Source organism: Rhizomucor pusillus (assembly GCF_041956525.1).
Source record: "Rhizomucor pusillus strain CBS 183.67 unplaced genomic scaffold VTP01scaffold_17, whole genome shotgun sequence".
NCBI lineage: Eukaryota > Fungi > Mucoromycota > Mucoromycetes > Mucorales > Lichtheimiaceae > Rhizomucor > Rhizomucor pusillus.
Window position 1 is genome coordinate 32,246 of NW_027192159.1, and position 16,583 is coordinate 48,828.

At 44.5% G+C, this 16,583-nt stretch overlaps 10 protein-coding genes across 10 annotated transcripts; 6 read left to right on the forward strand and 4 right to left on the reverse strand.

Annotated features, from left to right (window-relative positions):
* Positions 1-945: 945 nt before the first annotated feature.
* VTP01DRAFT_3457 (uncharacterized protein) lies at positions 946-2,518 on the forward strand (the record flags this gene model as incomplete). Its single annotated transcript, XM_069382030.1, has 10 exons — positions 946-1,260; positions 1,327-1,405; positions 1,469-1,543; positions 1,613-1,755; positions 1,818-1,890; positions 1,945-1,973; positions 2,026-2,100; positions 2,163-2,233; positions 2,304-2,346; positions 2,399-2,518. The coding sequence occupies 10 exons, from the start codon at positions 946-948 to the stop codon at positions 2,516-2,518; spliced, it is 1,023 nt and encodes a 340-aa protein (XP_069236199.1).
* Positions 2,519-2,696: 178 nt separating this feature from the next.
* Positions 2,697-3,374, reverse strand: VTP01DRAFT_3458 (uncharacterized protein; the record flags this gene model as incomplete). Its single annotated transcript, XM_069382031.1, has 1 exon — positions 2,697-3,374. One exon carries the CDS (start codon positions 3,372-3,374, stop codon positions 2,697-2,699), a length of 678 nt encoding a protein of 225 aa, XP_069236200.1.
* Positions 3,375-4,084: 710 nt separating this feature from the next.
* On the reverse strand, positions 4,085-5,089 carry VTP01DRAFT_3459 (uncharacterized protein; the record flags this gene model as incomplete). The annotated part of the gene is made up of 4 exons (XM_069382032.1): positions 4,085-4,735; positions 4,811-4,851; positions 4,909-4,947; positions 5,017-5,089. 4 exons carry the CDS (start codon positions 5,087-5,089, stop codon positions 4,085-4,087), a joined length of 804 nt encoding a protein of 267 aa, XP_069236201.1.
* Positions 5,090-5,532: 443 nt separating this feature from the next.
* Positions 5,533-5,852, forward strand: VTP01DRAFT_3460 (uncharacterized protein; the record flags this gene model as incomplete). Its single annotated transcript, XM_069382034.1, has 2 exons — positions 5,533-5,647; positions 5,707-5,852. 2 exons carry the CDS (start codon positions 5,533-5,535, stop codon positions 5,850-5,852), a joined length of 261 nt encoding a protein of 86 aa, XP_069236202.1.
* Positions 5,853-6,684: 832 nt separating this feature from the next.
* VTP01DRAFT_3461 (uncharacterized protein) lies at positions 6,685-7,152 on the reverse strand (the record flags this gene model as incomplete). The annotated part of the gene is made up of 4 exons (XM_069382035.1): positions 6,685-6,758; positions 6,816-6,935; positions 6,998-7,057; positions 7,119-7,152. The coding sequence occupies 4 exons, from the start codon at positions 7,150-7,152 to the stop codon at positions 6,685-6,687; spliced, it is 288 nt and encodes a 95-aa protein (XP_069236203.1).
* Positions 7,153-8,586: 1,434 nt separating this feature from the next.
* VTP01DRAFT_3462 (uncharacterized protein) lies at positions 8,587-10,904 on the forward strand (the record flags this gene model as incomplete). Its single annotated transcript, XM_069382036.1, has 9 exons — positions 8,587-8,613; positions 8,679-9,017; positions 9,110-9,208; positions 9,269-9,499; positions 9,562-9,652; positions 9,715-10,028; positions 10,081-10,219; positions 10,283-10,548; positions 10,608-10,904. 9 exons carry the CDS (start codon positions 8,587-8,589, stop codon positions 10,902-10,904), a joined length of 1,803 nt encoding a protein of 600 aa, XP_069236204.1.
* A 296-nt stretch (positions 10,905-11,200) lies between these two features.
* Positions 11,201-12,095, forward strand: VTP01DRAFT_3463 (uncharacterized protein; the record flags this gene model as incomplete). The annotated part of the gene is made up of 6 exons (XM_069382037.1): positions 11,201-11,245; positions 11,310-11,354; positions 11,409-11,526; positions 11,590-11,685; positions 11,776-11,920; positions 11,999-12,095. The coding sequence occupies 6 exons, from the start codon at positions 11,201-11,203 to the stop codon at positions 12,093-12,095; spliced, it is 546 nt and encodes a 181-aa protein (XP_069236205.1).
* Positions 12,096-12,156: 61 nt separating this feature from the next.
* Positions 12,157-13,161, forward strand: VTP01DRAFT_3464 (uncharacterized protein; the record flags this gene model as incomplete). Its single annotated transcript, XM_069382038.1, has 6 exons — positions 12,157-12,159; positions 12,213-12,314; positions 12,382-12,520; positions 12,579-12,847; positions 12,907-12,974; positions 13,041-13,161. The coding sequence occupies 6 exons, from the start codon at positions 12,157-12,159 to the stop codon at positions 13,159-13,161; spliced, it is 702 nt and encodes a 233-aa protein (XP_069236206.1).
* A 131-nt stretch (positions 13,162-13,292) lies between these two features.
* On the reverse strand, positions 13,293-14,119 carry VTP01DRAFT_3465 (uncharacterized protein; the record flags this gene model as incomplete). Its single annotated transcript, XM_069382039.1, has 2 exons — positions 13,293-13,421; positions 13,496-14,119. The coding sequence occupies 2 exons, from the start codon at positions 14,117-14,119 to the stop codon at positions 13,293-13,295; spliced, it is 753 nt and encodes a 250-aa protein (XP_069236207.1).
* A 1,374-nt stretch (positions 14,120-15,493) lies between these two features.
* VTP01DRAFT_3466 (uncharacterized protein) lies at positions 15,494-16,466 on the forward strand (the record flags this gene model as incomplete). Its single annotated transcript, XM_069382040.1, has 5 exons — positions 15,494-15,581; positions 15,650-15,776; positions 15,858-15,923; positions 15,996-16,156; positions 16,225-16,466. 5 exons carry the CDS (start codon positions 15,494-15,496, stop codon positions 16,464-16,466), a joined length of 684 nt encoding a protein of 227 aa, XP_069236208.1.
* Between the last annotated feature and the right edge of the window lie 117 nt (positions 16,467-16,583).

A 16,583-nucleotide genomic window follows, 5' to 3' on the forward strand; every position in this document is an offset into this window, starting at 1 on the left:
TTGACCTGTAGAAAGGACGTAAATGTAAACGTGGTGATGGGTGATACATTTAAGCTACTGTCATCCTCTAAATAATAGCGCGTGGGCCAGGGGCAAGAGTGCATTTTAGTTCTTTCTTGGCGTGTGCACGAGCCCCGAAATGTTGTTGAAATACATCGTTGTGTGTCACATGCCCAACTATGTATGTAACAAAAGGTATTGTCACGCAAAAGAAGAGGGATCGACGAGCTAGATCCAATACAGAAAATTGTCTAGCTTTTGTCAGTTAGTACGAATTGCACGTTCATGTGCAGACTGGAGCAATTATACACGTGATATTGTTTGTACACCAATGCTGCTGCTGATAGTTTCTTCTTTTAAATAAGGAATGTTTGCACGTTTTGATAACCCAATATTCATCCTGGAACCGGCCGTTGATGGGATATATTTAGCTACAAAATCATGTATGTACCGGATGTTGTTGTTGCTACCTAGCGTTGAACGGATAAATTGTATGGCGCTGCATGTTCTTTCCAATGCCCCGCAGCATCAAAGGCAACGCTACACTTCCGCTGACATTCTCCGTAGAGCTCATAATAGATGTTGCATCTTAGGTATGTTGTCCTGCTAAGATATCAACAATCCAGAAGCAGACAGAAAATACCTCGCTATTTACGACACTTGAAACGCCTGCTTTACAGACACTCGTGGAGGACTTTGAGCAGCATTCCATTGGGAAATAAATATCTAAATAACAAAAAACGATGATGGAAGCTAGCAGTGTGCAATACATGACTGGTGCTGTTATACTTGCTTCCATTTCTATGTAGTAGGCTTGCCGCTGCCAAGAAGTTCGCTGAGCAGCTGAAACCCGACTTGATCGGTTAATAAACTCCGAGTAGAGAGCAGCATCAAAAAAGGCAGCAGCCTCTCTCAAGGCAGCAGACAAACAGAGCGGCTAACCGGATGGCTAAAGTTATCGATCGGGCGCTGGACAGAATTGGCCCAGTCTTCATCGCCATTGCGGTGGTGCTCATTGACATGTGCACCTTTGCATACTACCTTGTCATATTTCCATATTGTCACCATTGGACCGACTCTACATTCTTGGGCAAACTCTACATTGCATTGACATTTTTATTCACTTTGTACATGGTCTATTGCATTCATTTTCATTATTACATGGCTATCAAAACACCTCCTGGAAGCATGTCTGAACTGTACAGCAGCAACAAAGACGATCGGCAACCTTCAACTTCTCACTCGGCTTCTTCGCTGGAGGTAGATACTGGATTGTAGAAACCCGCAGCGCGCTTAGCAATTGCCAACAAATATATCAAACTATAGGGTAACAACGACGGCAGCATCCAGCAAGTGCTGCTTGACATGGAAGAGCACTCTGAATACCCAAAGACATGCAAAAAATGCAAGTCAATTGTCAATTATTTCTCTCGTCGTCGGCATAAACCGTTGCTAACTTATAAGTTAGGCCATCTTCCCAAACCAGAGAGAGCTCATCACTGCAGCGTGTGCAACAAGTGCATCATGAGATTTGACCATCACTGTAGTGTATCTTGTTTGATTCGATGCGAGTAATTCACAGATAACTGATTGGAGGCGGGGAATCTGCTAGGTCCGTGGATCCACAACTGCGTCGGTCACTTTAATCATCGCTACTTTGTACTGTTCATGACATATCTAGTGATATCGGCAGCTTACTTTGTAGCGTTTGGCTGGCGTCCATTTATCATATCTCTCGACTTGGTCAACAGCGATGTAGGTGGACATGACAACGTGTGGGTATGTGGCATTTCTAAAAAGAAGTATGACAATGCTAGTGGCCGTATTACTATCCTCGCCCGTTAATGGCATTCTCCATGATCTTGGCTATCTGCATGGGACTCGCTATTGGTAGGTTTTTAACGCAATTGGAAGAAATTATGGCTGGCCCTAATGTTTTCTTAGGCGCACTGTGCCTGTGGCATTATTACCTGGTACGCTTATTGCCAATCTTTTTTGATGGCTTGTACTCATTTCCCCGTATAGATAATAACAGCGCAAACGACTGTCGAGTTCTACAACAATTACTACGACAAGAATGAATGCAAACGGAACGGCGAGGTAAGGAGATCTACGGGTTATTTAACTGATTGCGGCCGCGCTTTCTTAGCTAGAAAGTCTAGGTGTTTGTCAATATGTATGATTTTGGTGTGAAAGAGAACCTGCGACGATTTTTCAACGTATGCGATCAATTGTAAGTTTTCGCAACGCTGCAGTGGGCTTTCCAGTGGGTGTATTTGGTCTCATCTTTTTCCTACTGTTAGTCCTTGGTATACCATTTTGTATCCAATACCGATACCGCCCAGAGTAAGTTGATACACGCGTGCCAGCTTGTACATTGATACTGACACGATTGCAGGGAAACGGCCGCGTATTTGAAAAATGCGAAGAATTCTATTTGCTACCAAAAGCACGGCAGCGGGATCATCTGCAAATGCAGCTTGAGGTGCAAGATCTCGAAGATGTCAAGGATATATGATCATACCGACTTTGTATCTTTTTCACTTGTTATTTTTAATGCTACTACATCATGTTATATTTTTTTCTGCTAGTCTCTTTTTTAGGGTATCTGGAAAATCACAAATGAACAAATTTTCTCAACTGGCTCTATACAAATCTATGTAAGTATATATAATATATATATAGTTTAGTAGACTCTATGGAAATTTTCTATGAGAAAGGGATAGACGACGCACAGAAGAAGAGATCCATTTCTTGGCTGCCGAGAACGATTTGTGTGGAGTTGATGTGGATGGTCTAGGTGTTATGGAAGGTGGATCGAGCACCACGCTGCTGCTACTGAAACTCTGCGCCGAGGAACTGGTCGCGCTGCGGCTCGCTACGCTGCTTGTATGGCTGAATCTGCGAGTGTGGCGAGGAGGAGGAGCATTTTGTGGTTGGTGGTGAGGTGACATGGGTCGAGGTTTTGCTCGATATATTGGTAATTTTGGTGGCGGAGGAGGGTTCATATGCGGTTCATGATGGTGGCAGGGACAGCAATGCATGCTTTGGGGACCAGTATGGTTATAGCTGTTGCGGCCTTGATGTTGCTGCTGCTGCTGCTCTTCCACTATCGGTGCCATCATCGGCGCACGTCTCTGGTATGGTTTTACGCCTTTTGGTTCCGCGGCGGGAGGATGATGGTAGGATTGCTGTGGAGCATAGTAGACTGGATTCGGATGTACGTAGATAGCAGGTGTATAATAATAATAAACGGCGTGATTATCGATAACCATGTTGGGAGAAGGTTCACACAGGCTCATCCGTTTAATGCGTGTCGGATAGCAACCATGTGGGCCAGGTCCAACAGGTCTGTGAGGAGATTGGCGGTACATTGTTTGAAAAAAAAGGCGGGGGATCGACAGGATTGGCGGTTGTGTGAGCGACAAGAGGATGAATGGGGGAAGAAAGAGTGACAAGTACATACAAGTATCGATATCTTTAAATACTTAATTGAGATGTTATTAAAGTTTGCTAAGGGGTTCGCTGTTGTCGTCCATTTGCATCGAGCTCTATCTGACGATGCCGTCAACAGGAGGGTCGCCGTAGTAAAATTTACCGCGAGCTCGTGATAACACTAGATGCAAGGCACGCCAAAAAGCTCCTCCTCCTGGTTTTCTCTATTTGAGCCAGAATGTTGTTCATGCAGTTTCCAATATTTTATGCATATCGCATCATTTATTGGTGCTGCGCTTTGCATATATAAGATCAATTTAACGAGCTATAGCAAAATACATTTTATATGCAGAATGCGTTTCACTTGATTTCTTTATCACGACTTGGTTGTTGGACTACTACAGGAAACTAAAGAAAAAGATGGTAAAAGAAAAAGTGAATGTGTGTGTGAGAGAGATGTTGATTGAGAATAAAAATGAGGACACAAAAAAGGGCAAAAAAAGGACTATGACTATATACGGATACCAAGGGAAAGCATGTAACAGCAAAAAGTAAGGAGCCTAACAGTTTTGAGGTTAGGGGAAAAGGCAGGGGATTGGGTAAGAAGAAACAAAAGTCGATAGGCGAGGAGGAGGAGGGCATAACAGGGCTATGCTCCCTCAACCATCTTTTGCACAACTTGATGCAGCTCTTCTTCTTCAATAACGGGCCCGCTGCCCGAGCATTTGGCCTTCTTTTTGACTTCCTCGCAAAGGGTATCGAGATCAAGGCGATCGAAATCAGGATGCTCGCTCAAATGGTCCCATACTTCGCTGCACGGGATAAGTTTCGCGCCCGTCAAAGTAACTGGATGCGGCGAATGATCAAAACGTTCTTGGATGCTCTCTGCAAACACCTCGTGGTCTTGCAACTTGTCGATTGCCACCTCGCCTTCCATTTTCGCCGGTAGCTGGACAGGAGAGATCTTTCCATCTTGAGAAAGCTTGTCGGAAACAGGTGGCGTCATTTCTCGAACAGATGATGGTAACTCGATGCCTGCTTCCCGCAACCTATTCATCGTCACTTCAAAAGCCATCGCTGCCCCGCGAAGTGTATACATTTCTGATTCCATTTGTTTGATCATCATTTTCAGCTCTTCGTTCTCTTTGAGTAATCGCTGAGAGTCCTGCGTATGCGTTTCTTGAAGCGATTTGATCTTTTCCTCCAATTCTTTTACATATCGCTCTTTACGTTCCCGAAACGCTCTCTGTGCTGCTCGGTTTTGCTCTTTGCGACGCTGCCGTTGATCTGCTGAAAGTGGCTAATATTGTTGTTGTCAGTGTCAGTGTCGAGCCAATTAGTAAGCAGTGCTATCTACTGAATGCAAAGGTCGCACCTGATTGGGATCGCCCTTGAGGATTTTGCCGTTGCCTTCCTCTGCAAAGTGTCAGTGGGAAAAAAGGGACCATTCCTATTATCCTCGTCAACATATACCTGTACCGTCACTTGCACTACCTTCAGAACCATCCTTGTCTGAATGTTACAAACTCGCTACTTAGTTTGCTGAAAGCAATCAAAGGCATGGTTTTTTCAAGGACGTACGGTAGTGCTTCAACGTCTCCTCAAGACGATCATTAAGTTGATCCCATTTACGTTTTTCTGCTTCGCTAGGCATGGAGAGTTATTATTGCAAGGAAAGGGAAAGCCCGCCCAAGAACACCAGATCATCCAAGCAGCAGCTGGGTAAGGTTTTGGAGACACACTCCGCGGTTGCTGCCTGTTGCAAATAAACTTTATGCATTGAATCACCTACAGATTCCTTAGAAGATATATGTTTTCTCAAATAATATACGAAATGAAGGTATGTTCGCAGATCATGAAAAATGGAGTTTTTTTTTTGTATCCAATGAATGGATAGCCGCTGATCCTGGTAAGAAAAGAATGATGAAATTTTTTTTTCAAGCTTATGAGCATCAAAATCTTCTATCGCAAGGTCAGGGAGGGGCCTTTGCTATGGCTCTTCTTTTTGGCGAGGGTGAACTGTCGATCTATCCTTGCAATGTTTGTGAACTTGCTGCGAGTGTTGCTGCCATGTCTTGTTTTGCAAGAGTCGAAAATATGCTCGAATTGCTTTACGCCATTCTGGTACTTAGCGACATGGTCATTTTGCCCGCGGCGCTCCCCCCACGGTCCTGTGCTGGACTCCACTATGGCACAGCAGTGCTCGCAGCGTGTACGTGTCGATATTTATGTATTTTCGAGTCAACGGAAACACAGGCACGATCGGAAAAGCAGGTAGCCTTGCCACGACTGTTTCTATCGGTGGCCTAAAACAATCCGAAAGTCTTACAATGCTTGTCCGTAACTTGCATACAACTTGGGACCTATGCAATGGCCTTCGTCTTATTTGCAGACGGTTTCCTGCAGCGCATGATTGAAGCCAAAATTGCAGTGGTGAACGTTCAGGTTGGTAAATCCATCTTGCTATCTTGTAAATTCTGGTATGTCTTGCATAAGTTGTTGCATATCTTATGGTCTAGCATAGAAGTCCATAGATTGCAAATGTTCAGTGAAAGGAGGGAAATTGTTTACATTCATCTGGTAAAATTACTTTAGTATTCACCCTAATGTCATCTTCTGGAATGTACTTACAGAATGAGGGCATCCGTCCCAAATCGAAGGAAAGAATAAGCTTAAAACATCAAAGTTGTCGTGAGGGCTTTAAAAACTTTTGAAGTTGTCTGCGTACATTTCGTGAGTTTTTGACTAAATATTGTTGGTTTCGCATTGTTTTTCGGTATCTGGGTTAAATGAAACGCAATTAGAGGTGTACACCAATAGCGTCATTGTGTAAAATACTTAACTTTTTTTGCATAGAGGGAATAGGCAAGAGATGAGCCGAGTGTGTTGTCAATTCTGCAGCTTCCCCTTTCGAGTTATCACGGCTCCTGACGACATGAAGCGGGGTTGGAAGATTAACATGATCATTATATGGGGTTTGCAGCTGTGACGCAGAGATTTGGAACAATATTACACTTGTCTCATTTTTATAGTTTCTGAAGGTCTACAGCACCTTCGCCGCAGCTTGCAAAGTCGGATGTACGAGATCGTCTAACAGTGACTCTAGTATTCAAATTGGAAGACGAAGTACTGACTTGGCTATAGACTTCGCTATTCAGGGCACTGGACGTACAGACTTATTTCTCTACTACCTAAACAGACGTGCGGTACTTTAGAGCACCGTACTTGCAGGAGGCGGTGGCCAGACTATTATACTGGGATTTTGAGGAAATATTTGCGCGGTTGGAAAATCCTTTTGCGCTTTAGTTGGCTACATTTTGCGCCTACAGAAATCGAATTAACGTTGGACCACTGTAATCTACTGAAATTTGACGACTTACGCTTGCGATATTCGTGCAAGCCCGTAAGCAGAGCCAGCGCGAAAGGACGCCCCAGGTCGCATAGTACAAGAATTGATAAGCCATTGGCTTTAACGTAAAAGTAGCCTTCTATTTTCTTACCTCTCCTATAATTATAAAGTCAGTGCACTTGTTTCATGTAGGCTTATCGACGGAAAACTTACATCCATCTAGTGAAGATTGTATATCTGTCCCTTCGACAGAATCCTCCTGAGCATCATTGCCTAACATTTCAGCGCTGTGAGTTTTACTGAAAGATACATAACTGTGAGCTCCAATTATTACCAATGATGTCAGGGGAGTTGCTTGTATTCAGCATGTGTAAAGCAGCTGAATGTCTTGTAAAAGGCGATAGGTGTATACCGTCTATCACCCGGCCAATGCCATTAAGTGCTTGCAAATTGCCGCCATATAGTCACGGCCTTGTACGGCTCGCCCGGCCCTATACAAAGGATACTTGGTATTCATGCATAAAGAAGCACCATGAGTGGACCGCTTTTTCTTCTTGCCATCCTTTAGGATGGTTGCCCTGGGTCGCACAACAGGTCCTAGGCACCAGCCGCAGGTTTGAGATGTTCTATATTCTGATGTCATGACCACGACTGTGTGTAAATGGTGCTCTTTTCGTATCTTCGTGGCCTTTTAACCGTGCGTTTGTTCCTAAACCTTGGTCGCCGATGAACATAATGGGAATAGACTTCTTCCCGGTTTCGCAAACTTCTTTCACGTATGCCCTTTCTGGTGGGGAGTTATAGAAATATTGTAGAGTATCACGGCGTTCACGAAATCGATCCACTCCAGATGCAGTCTCGACTTGTGCAGCCACGTCAGCGATTTCCCAGGTACCTCGAGGTACTCTTTTGCTCTTCATCAATTTGTTTTTCGTCTCTTTTTCTTCGTTCTGTTTGAATTTGTCATAATCCGCAACTGTCTTTTTTAACTGCATGAATGTTTGCAGCTGTTTCTCATGCAGATAAAGAGTGAAACAACCGTCTTCCCCGGCATTTCCCGTCTTCTCTGCTTGGATAAGAGCCTGGTGTAATCATGCTCGGACATATGTACTTTTGAAATGAAAACAATATAGACATAGATGTATGAGCCATATCTGATCAGCACACAGAGGTGGCATGTTGGCTCGTGAAAGGCATACGACCGTCAAATAAGGTTAATGGTACTTGGAAAGAATTGAGAAGTTACATTTAATACCGTGTACGTACCTCTTGATGGACTTTATACAGCTTTATCATAAATCGATACATACAGTATATGCATAAATACCCTGGACGTTGATGGCAAAACATTGTTGCAAAGTTGCACAGAACTGAACGCAGTACGAAGCTAAAGGGTGGTTCCTATTTGATAAACCGTAGTGGTCAACATCTCAGATTGTTATGCTCAAATTGAGCCAATGGCCTCTCCTAGAAGCGTTTCTAAAAGGCTCCAAATGCATTTCTAAGCGCAACGCTGGCGACGCTTATAAATATGTATCCGGCAATAACTATTTTATGTCTATTTTTTTACGGTAATTCTAGAATGGGCTGCTATTGGCGCAAAATCAGTAAGAGCACAGCGCAAAATAATGTCTCCACTAGCGCAAATTATGAGGAGAAATCTTGTAATTACTATGCATCCTGGCAACAAAGATCTGCGACAACCTTTTTCGGGATTCGGGCTCAGAACCATGAGCGCATTTATATTCCTGGAATTGTCGTCTGCGCCTTTCCTGCTCTGAGATATAACCCAAGCAGCGAGAATGGACGCTGTTGGACTTGATTCGACGGTAAGCTACATGCTTCCTCGGCTGCTGGTTCTGGCGACAGCATTCCTCAACATTTACTTTGACAGCCTAATCCCCATCGACCTATACCCCAAGCTGTCCTGAAACTTCAGTTCAAACGACTATTGTCACAGCACAGCGAGAACAGCGTCATTTTCACTCGAGACTTGTTAGCCGTTATTGATCAGTATGAGACGGAACACGACGTTGTACTGCTCACACCGGACCAGAAAGACGCAATTCGACCTTACTGCCTTGCGAACCCTGACCTGGAGATGAGTGCCGACGATGTCCTCAACCTCCTGAAACTCGTTTTCCCGCAGACTACTCGCTCTACTGGTGAGCGACCAGGAAGCGTACGCCAGAACTCTGCCTGCCTTGATGAGAGCAGTCAAAATAGCGTTAAGGTTAGTCAAGGAATCTGCTTTATAAACTGCGCATGCATGATCAAGCAAGAAATTAACATGACGTGACATGATGATGGCAACAACAATAATAGCAAGAGCATCAACAAGAAGATGATAATCACGATCGACCAGAACCTTCAGTAAACGAGCCGATGGATATTGTATCGCATACTGTAGATTCGGAGCAGGAGGTGTGTATCAACAATGGCGCCTGCAGGGCAAGAGTTAACCGAGTTTTGGTTTGGATCTAGGACGATGTGGATAAGAATTCAGTCGCACAATATTACCGTCGATCTATCGAACTTACCAGACGTCTGAAAATATCGGAGCGCAGTCTTGCTAGCATGACACGTGATAACGAGGACCGCATTGTCCAGTTACAAAATAGGGTCGATGATATGAACCAGGAAGTTGTGAAACAACGACGTGAAATTTCGGAATACAAAAACAAGGAAAAGAATAGTCTCGAGCAGATCAGCACGGTATGTGAGCACTACATTGATCTAACTAACTGACCATCTTAACCTGTTGTCGGCTCCATTAGCTTGAAGCGCACATTGCACGTATCGAACGCTCCGAGTCCGCGCAGAAACAAGTCTATCAATCTATACGAAAGCTCTTTGATGAAAAATGCCGTAAGTTATATCCTCTCTTCTTACGTTGCTTAGTGATATTCACTGCGTACTTTATACTTTAGAGGAAACACAAGAGTTGCAGGAAATGCTCAGGCGCAAGGAAAAGGAATTGGAAAACACCGAAGCCCTACTGAGTGCAGTGCACCGAGAATTTCAGCAGCTCTACGACGAACGAAATCGCCTGATGAAACTCCAGCAGGAACTGGAAAGAGAGCTTGCTACATCACATTATACACACATGCAACTCGCCGAACAACGCTCTGAAAACGAACGGCTGAAGGGAATTATCGATGGTCTCAAATGCGACTTGGAATCACGAAATGAAGTCCAAGACGGTGTCGTGCCGGGTGACAATGAAACTTATGCACTTGTAAATGTAAGGAGCATCGATGTTGCTGTTACAGAGCTGCCGCTAACTGGTTACATAGACGCTGCAAGCAGAATTGGAGAGCCATATTGGGTACTCTGAGCCGTATCTGGACACTGAAGAGCGGCTTAAATCCGTGGAATATGAGAAAGACTATTACAAGACACGGGCAAATGAGGCCATGGAAGACCTCGATCGAGGTGAGATTCAACTGCGTGCATGCTTGTCATGTTTAAGGTAATACTAAACATCTTTTCATCCAGTCAATCAAGAGCTCGCCAGTCTGAAAAGAGCCCTGGAGCAGGAAAACAAGTCGCTGGTCAATCAGCTGGCTGATTTGCAAACGAAGATGCCGGTTGAAAACAAGGAAAACCTAGGATTTTCTTCTAGCCACGAGGCTGGCCTCGTTGGATTCCCCTTCGGCTCCAATGATACCACGATAGAAATGGATGATGTCTGGACGCAATCTAGATTACGCCAACGCAAATTTGACAAAGGCAGGAAACGCGGTGTGCAGGATCTAAATGAGGTGAGAACGAGATACACCGCATTTGGCATGAACGTTGGATGTTAACTGTTTGGGTATAGTCCACGGCAAATATGATACACACAGAGAGCGATGGAAACGATACCCGGGTAGTAGCACGGTCGAACGATCGGGCTGTGACCAACACGGCCACGTTTGCGATTTATACCCTTCTCGTCTACATTTTTGGCATCGTAACATCGACGTTCCTCCTCGAGACAGCGCAGCCCGGAAGCTGGGAGCAGGCACTGGTTGCTGCTGCCGCGCAACAAGGCAGCTCAAGAAGCAAAATCCTTGAAATTATCATTTACTGGATCGAAAAACTGCTTTTTGAAGGCGACGGCATGTCTCTTTCATAATCCTAGCAACGCATCTAACTCCTCCGAAAACGCATATCCTCTGTCTCTCCCTTCCTGTTTTTCTTTTACCATAATCATACCACTGGCACACTTTAACATTCTTTTCACTACTTTATCTTAAAATGTATTTTTTCTTCTTCACAACAACATTGTCTATTATATTTGGCTTTTTTCTTTTGAACGAAGATTGATAGCGTGCATTGCAAAGGCCGTGGGAAACATTCAGGTCAAGCTTAAAAATTCGAAATCCGGGGTACATGTCTCTCTATTTCTTCCCTTCTTTTCTTTCGCTCACCATGCTTGCCTCCACCACCCGCACAGCTTTCAAACCAGCTCGCATTGTAAGCCTCGATTGCTATGGAAATAAAATGTACGACTATTTTTAGCTGACTAGATTTATGCAAGCTCTTGACCCGCAGCTACGCCTCGTCCTCGTCTCAGGGACTCAATGTAAGCTTGTCCGTAAGTCTTTCGGTTTGACAGCTAAGAAAGACGATATTACAGGATGTCGTTATTGCCAGTGCTGTTCGCACACCCGTCGGCTGCTTCCAGGGTGGTCTCAAGTCCCTGTCTGCACCGAAGCTCGGTGCCATTGCAGCTAGAGCTGCCATTGAGCGCGCAGGTTAGTTTTCAGAACAAGAGATCGCTAAAGACGTTTAACTAATGTGATGGGTTCCATTCATAGGTCTGAAGCCCGAACAGGTTGAGGAAGCTTACATTGGCAATGTTGTCCAGGCCAATCTTGGCCAGGCACCTGCACGTCAAGTCGTCTTGGAAGCTGGTAAACTTTAGACCGTAAAAAACACCCAGGGTGGTTGTTGTTTTACATATATGATAACTGATATATGTATTACGCTTTTTCTTATTCAAGGATGCCCCGAGTCCACTGAAGCCACGACGATCAATAAGGTCTGCTCTTCCGGTATGAAGGCAATCATGTTGGCAGCCCAGTCTCTCCGTCTCGGTGACCGCGAAATCATGTTGGCCGGTGGTATGGAGAGCATGTCAAATGCACCGTAAGCTTTCTATTTCTTCACATGAAAATGACAAGTATCGAATCCACCCAACCCGATATTAAACTTCCGCTGCCATAGTTACTATGCACCTCGCAACGCTGCTTACGGCCATCAGCAACTGTTGGATTCTATTATCAAGGATGGTCTTTGGGATGTTTACAACCAGATTCAGTAAGTATATTTTACGCAGTTTGGACCATTGTAAAACTGTTGCTAATTGGGTTCTGAAAATTAGCATGGTAAGAGACGATATTTGCTGGATGTGGAATGTGTTTTACTCAACATAGTAAAGGGTGGTTGCGCGGAGAACACCGCTTTAGTTCAGGGCATCTCTCGCGAGCAGCAAGATGAGCATGCTTTGGAGTCATACCGCCGCGCTGCAGAAGCCTGGAAGGTAAATCAGGGAGGCTGTTTCATAAGTGTTCTGGGCTGCTTTAGCTAATTTGCGTTATTTATCAAAGAACGGCGTATTCGATGCAGAAGTAGTACCTGTCACTATCAAGTCTAAGAAGGGCGAGGTCATTGTAAAGGAAGATGAGGAATACAAAAACGTCAAGTACGAAAAGATTCCCACCCTCCGTCCAGTCTTCAAGAAGGATGGCAAGTAATATTGTTGGCTGGAACGAGTTGAAGAATTGCGCTAACACGCTGCTGATAGGAACTGTCACTGCTGCTAACGCCAGTACCTTGAACGACGGTGCATCTGCCCTCGTTTTGATGACTCGACAGAAGGCCAATGAGTTGGGTGTTAAGCCTCTGGCCCGCATTGTTGCCTTTGCAGACGCCGCATGTGCACCTATCGATTTCCCTATTGCCCCCAGCAAGGCTTTGCCGCTTGCCTTGAAGAAGGCTGGACTCGAGTACAAGGATATCAGCTTGTTTGAATTGAACGAAGCATTCAGCGTTGTCGCTCGAGCCAATGAAAAGGTAAACTAGATCGCACGGGATATCCATTGCCGTCAACGCTAACAAAATCTTGCTTGCAGCTTATGGGTCTTGATCCCAGCAAGGTCAACGTTGCAGGCGGTGCAGTCGCATTGGGCCATCCTATTGGGTATGTCGAGTCGGATACATATATCCCTTAAACATGCGATTTAATTAAATACATGCCTTTTGTTAGATCATCGGGATCCCGTATTGTTGTTACGCTCACACACCTCTTGAAATCTGGACAGTTCGGTGCTGCTGCTATTTGCAACGGCGGTGGAGCTGCCAGCGCACTTGTCATCCAAAAGGAATAAACGTCGTTTCACTAGGTTGTAATAAATATACATCATTGTAAAGATATCACTCGCAGATGCCAAGAACCAAGATGCCAAGAACCAAAAAAATAAAAACGAAGAGCTATCATTTCTTGCAATAACATCTGTCTTTACTGGATTGAGCAATTACCATAAACGCTGGTACCACCGCTATTACTGGTTTTCACCGCCGCGTGCGCGTCCCAGTCCAGCTGAGATTCCAAGCCCTTCTTCATATAGTGAGCAACATATGCGTGCGCCTAGAAGAAAGAGAGCCTTGTGTCAGCCAGCAAACCCTATCTTATCTGGATATAGCAAGTGGTCATTACTGTACTTTTATCCATGCTTCACCTATTTCAGGCACATATTCATTGCCGAGGCGGTTCCTCAATGCCGCTAGCAATGCAGGTCCGACCAGATCAAGCATGTACGGCTGCACGTTTAATGAAGCATGCTGTGCACCGAGAGCATACAATCGATTCGCAAAGTCTTGTTTCTCTTCTTCCTCCTGTTCCTCTTTCTTCTTGTTCTTCTCCTCCTGCCCATTCTCCTTTTCCTCGAGCTCGGCTGCTTCGCGCGCCATGTCCACGAGACTTTTCTTCTTGGAGCTATTATCGTTTGTTGTCATTGATATCCTGTGGTTTGCATTGATTTCCCGAATCGATGCAAATTTCGAACGAATGAGGACCGTCGGCGATCGGGTGATAAATGACAAGATGCCTGTAAGTACTTGTGCTTTTAAAACAACTCCAAAAAGCACCCGTTTCGCGTCAGGATCCAGTGCAAACAGGGCGTCGTAAAACTCGTTGCAGAATGCTTGCGGCGGTGACACGGTCTGTTCGTCTGTTGGCAACCGCAGCGTCGAAACTCGTTCCCATGTAAATCGCACCAGGCATATCTGGGTGGTTGTCGGTGGTGCCGGCGCCAGCGTTTCTTCCGAGTAGTATGCCGTGCCCATTTAGGTCAATATGGGAATACTAGGTTGATGACAAATTAAAAGGGAAATCACAAGAAAAAGAAAAGCCAAGATATATTAGAACGAGAGCAGGAAAAAAAGAGAGAAGCTTACTACAGCAGCTTTTTCACTTTAAAGTAAAATTCAGGGGCATCCAAAAGAGAAAGGGTTAGACTAGTCCCTGCTTCTATGTATACAGTGTAATCGAGATTCTGAACTTTACATTGACTGTTCTTCTCCATTGTCCTTTTCCAGAAGAATATATGTACTTGAACGCGCAGTGGATGCGACAGCATGGTTCATCTGTTACTATCCTTCGTATTCTTATTCTCTCTTATTTCTTTTTCATATTGTCTTATCTAAGTCCTCAGGGTCTCCTCTTCAAGATTGGTGAATAATTTGAATTCTATCCTGCCGCATCTCCCTGCACGCAAACCTTTCCCTCTTAATCAGTAGAGCGATACTTGTTTCCCAAGAAACAGGTAGTCCAGGCTTTTGTCTTTTGCGTTGAACGATAAAGATTCGTTTTCACAGCCTAAGGATTTTTGCTGCAATACTACATAGCATAGGCTATGTATACATGCACGTTACATCCACCAACACCTGTATAGCATCAAAGCGTACAACAAAAAGGCCCAGGTCGCATCCTTAGCAGATTGGATTTGTGATACCAGCTGTTGGGAAGATTCCTCGTTTGTTTGTACAGAAAAAAGGACACTGCCTTGGGAACTTCCGTCTTGCTCAAAACGTATAAACAAACTATGTATTGCATTGAAAGAAGAAGAAGCGGCGCCTGATCATACGGTACAGACAAGGCAATGCATATTTGCGCAAGTCCGACACCGCTCCAGTAATCTTCTCGTCGATACTTGTCAGCTACGAAGGCGACTTTGTGTTCCCGTGGCATCGCCCAACTGAGGAAAGAGCAGAAAATCATCTTCTAGTTTGAACGAGTAAGTAGCTGCTGTTTCCGGTATTGTTTACGTTGAAAACAACAAATTCGGCAAACTTTTAGAGTGTGGAATGTAGTGCAGGCTCCAATCGGACTGAATCGATTGGGCTGTGCGCTTTTACATTGGGCGATGAATTAGGGTTTTGCGTAACAATCCACCAGTAGGTCCGGAACACGGCAAGACACCTGTCATTAATGAGCAGGGAGGCCCAGTCCTAACTCGTTCGATGGCCGTACCTGGAAACAAAGTTGTAGAACTCTCAAGGTCGAGCCAGGTCACCCCAGGACAGCTTCTTGTTGTTCTCTTTTTCACTTCCTCTCTCTCTCTTTTCTTTCTTACTTTTTTTTTTCTGTTCCTCACTTTTCTCCTACCTTCTTCTTGCATTGTTCCTTGTTGCTTATATTCCTTGACTTTAAAACTCAAAATGTCAGAATCATCATCATCGTCTTCGTACAGCGACGACGTCGATAGCCAGGCCGAGTACGCTTCATCTTCCCAGGCTCTGATCTCCAGTAGGTGACAGATCACCTTATCTTGCACGCGTAGCACTTTTTTCCATCTGACTGGTTCCAATAATTAGACATTGTTCAGGGACTCTTCTCATACAATGTGTCCGAGCGAACGCGGATCTTTGAATATTACTTTATGAAGGATGCGGAATACACTTGTCCGCTGCTTTCTGTCCGAGGATCACAGAACATTCTAAAGTATGGCATAACCTGTCTCTTGTTCCGCCGCATGCTAATGAGGATCTTATTTGTTGCTGTTGCTGCTGTTGCTGCTGATAGTTTGCATGAAACATGGTCCGGGATGAATCGAACAGAGCCTACAGTTACGAACATCGTATTCAATGGGTATGTAGGAGTAAGCAAATCGGAGAACAAGAGCACTAACATGTACAAAAATCTCTTGCTGTTGCCTAACAGTCGCACAGCTGTTGTCCAACATGTACAAAACGTATCACCTTTCGTGTTACCTGCGTGCTGCACTTTCCGTTTGCCTGTGGTCACAACGTTGTACTTTAAAGAGCAAAAAGACAGCGGCATATCCAAAATATACAAACAAATTGATAGCTGGACTCTGGATGGTAAAACCCTAACAACAAAACCTTCTTCCCTGCTAACAGTAAAGCTAATCTTTTTGCTTTTTTATAAGGATTATTGGAAGCGATGCCAATTGTCTCCTTTTGGTACTCCCGAGTGTTCCGCTTCGTCGTTGGTAAATTAGCTTCCGTTGCTGCCGACGCCATCCAACGTCCTGCGCACTCATCAATCGGCACGGGACCATGGCAACAGGTGCAGCTGATTGATGAAAAGTTTGATGACGACCCGCGTCCATGGTTACAGCATGAACAGAACGATCTTTGCGATGGCATGATCCTGTTGGAGGACGAATGAAAACGACTGCATCGACGGTTTATATACATCTTCATATTATATATACATATATACCCAATTATTTGATGTTATCTAAACTATTTAAATATATTTGCATGGTTTAAATAAACCAAACTT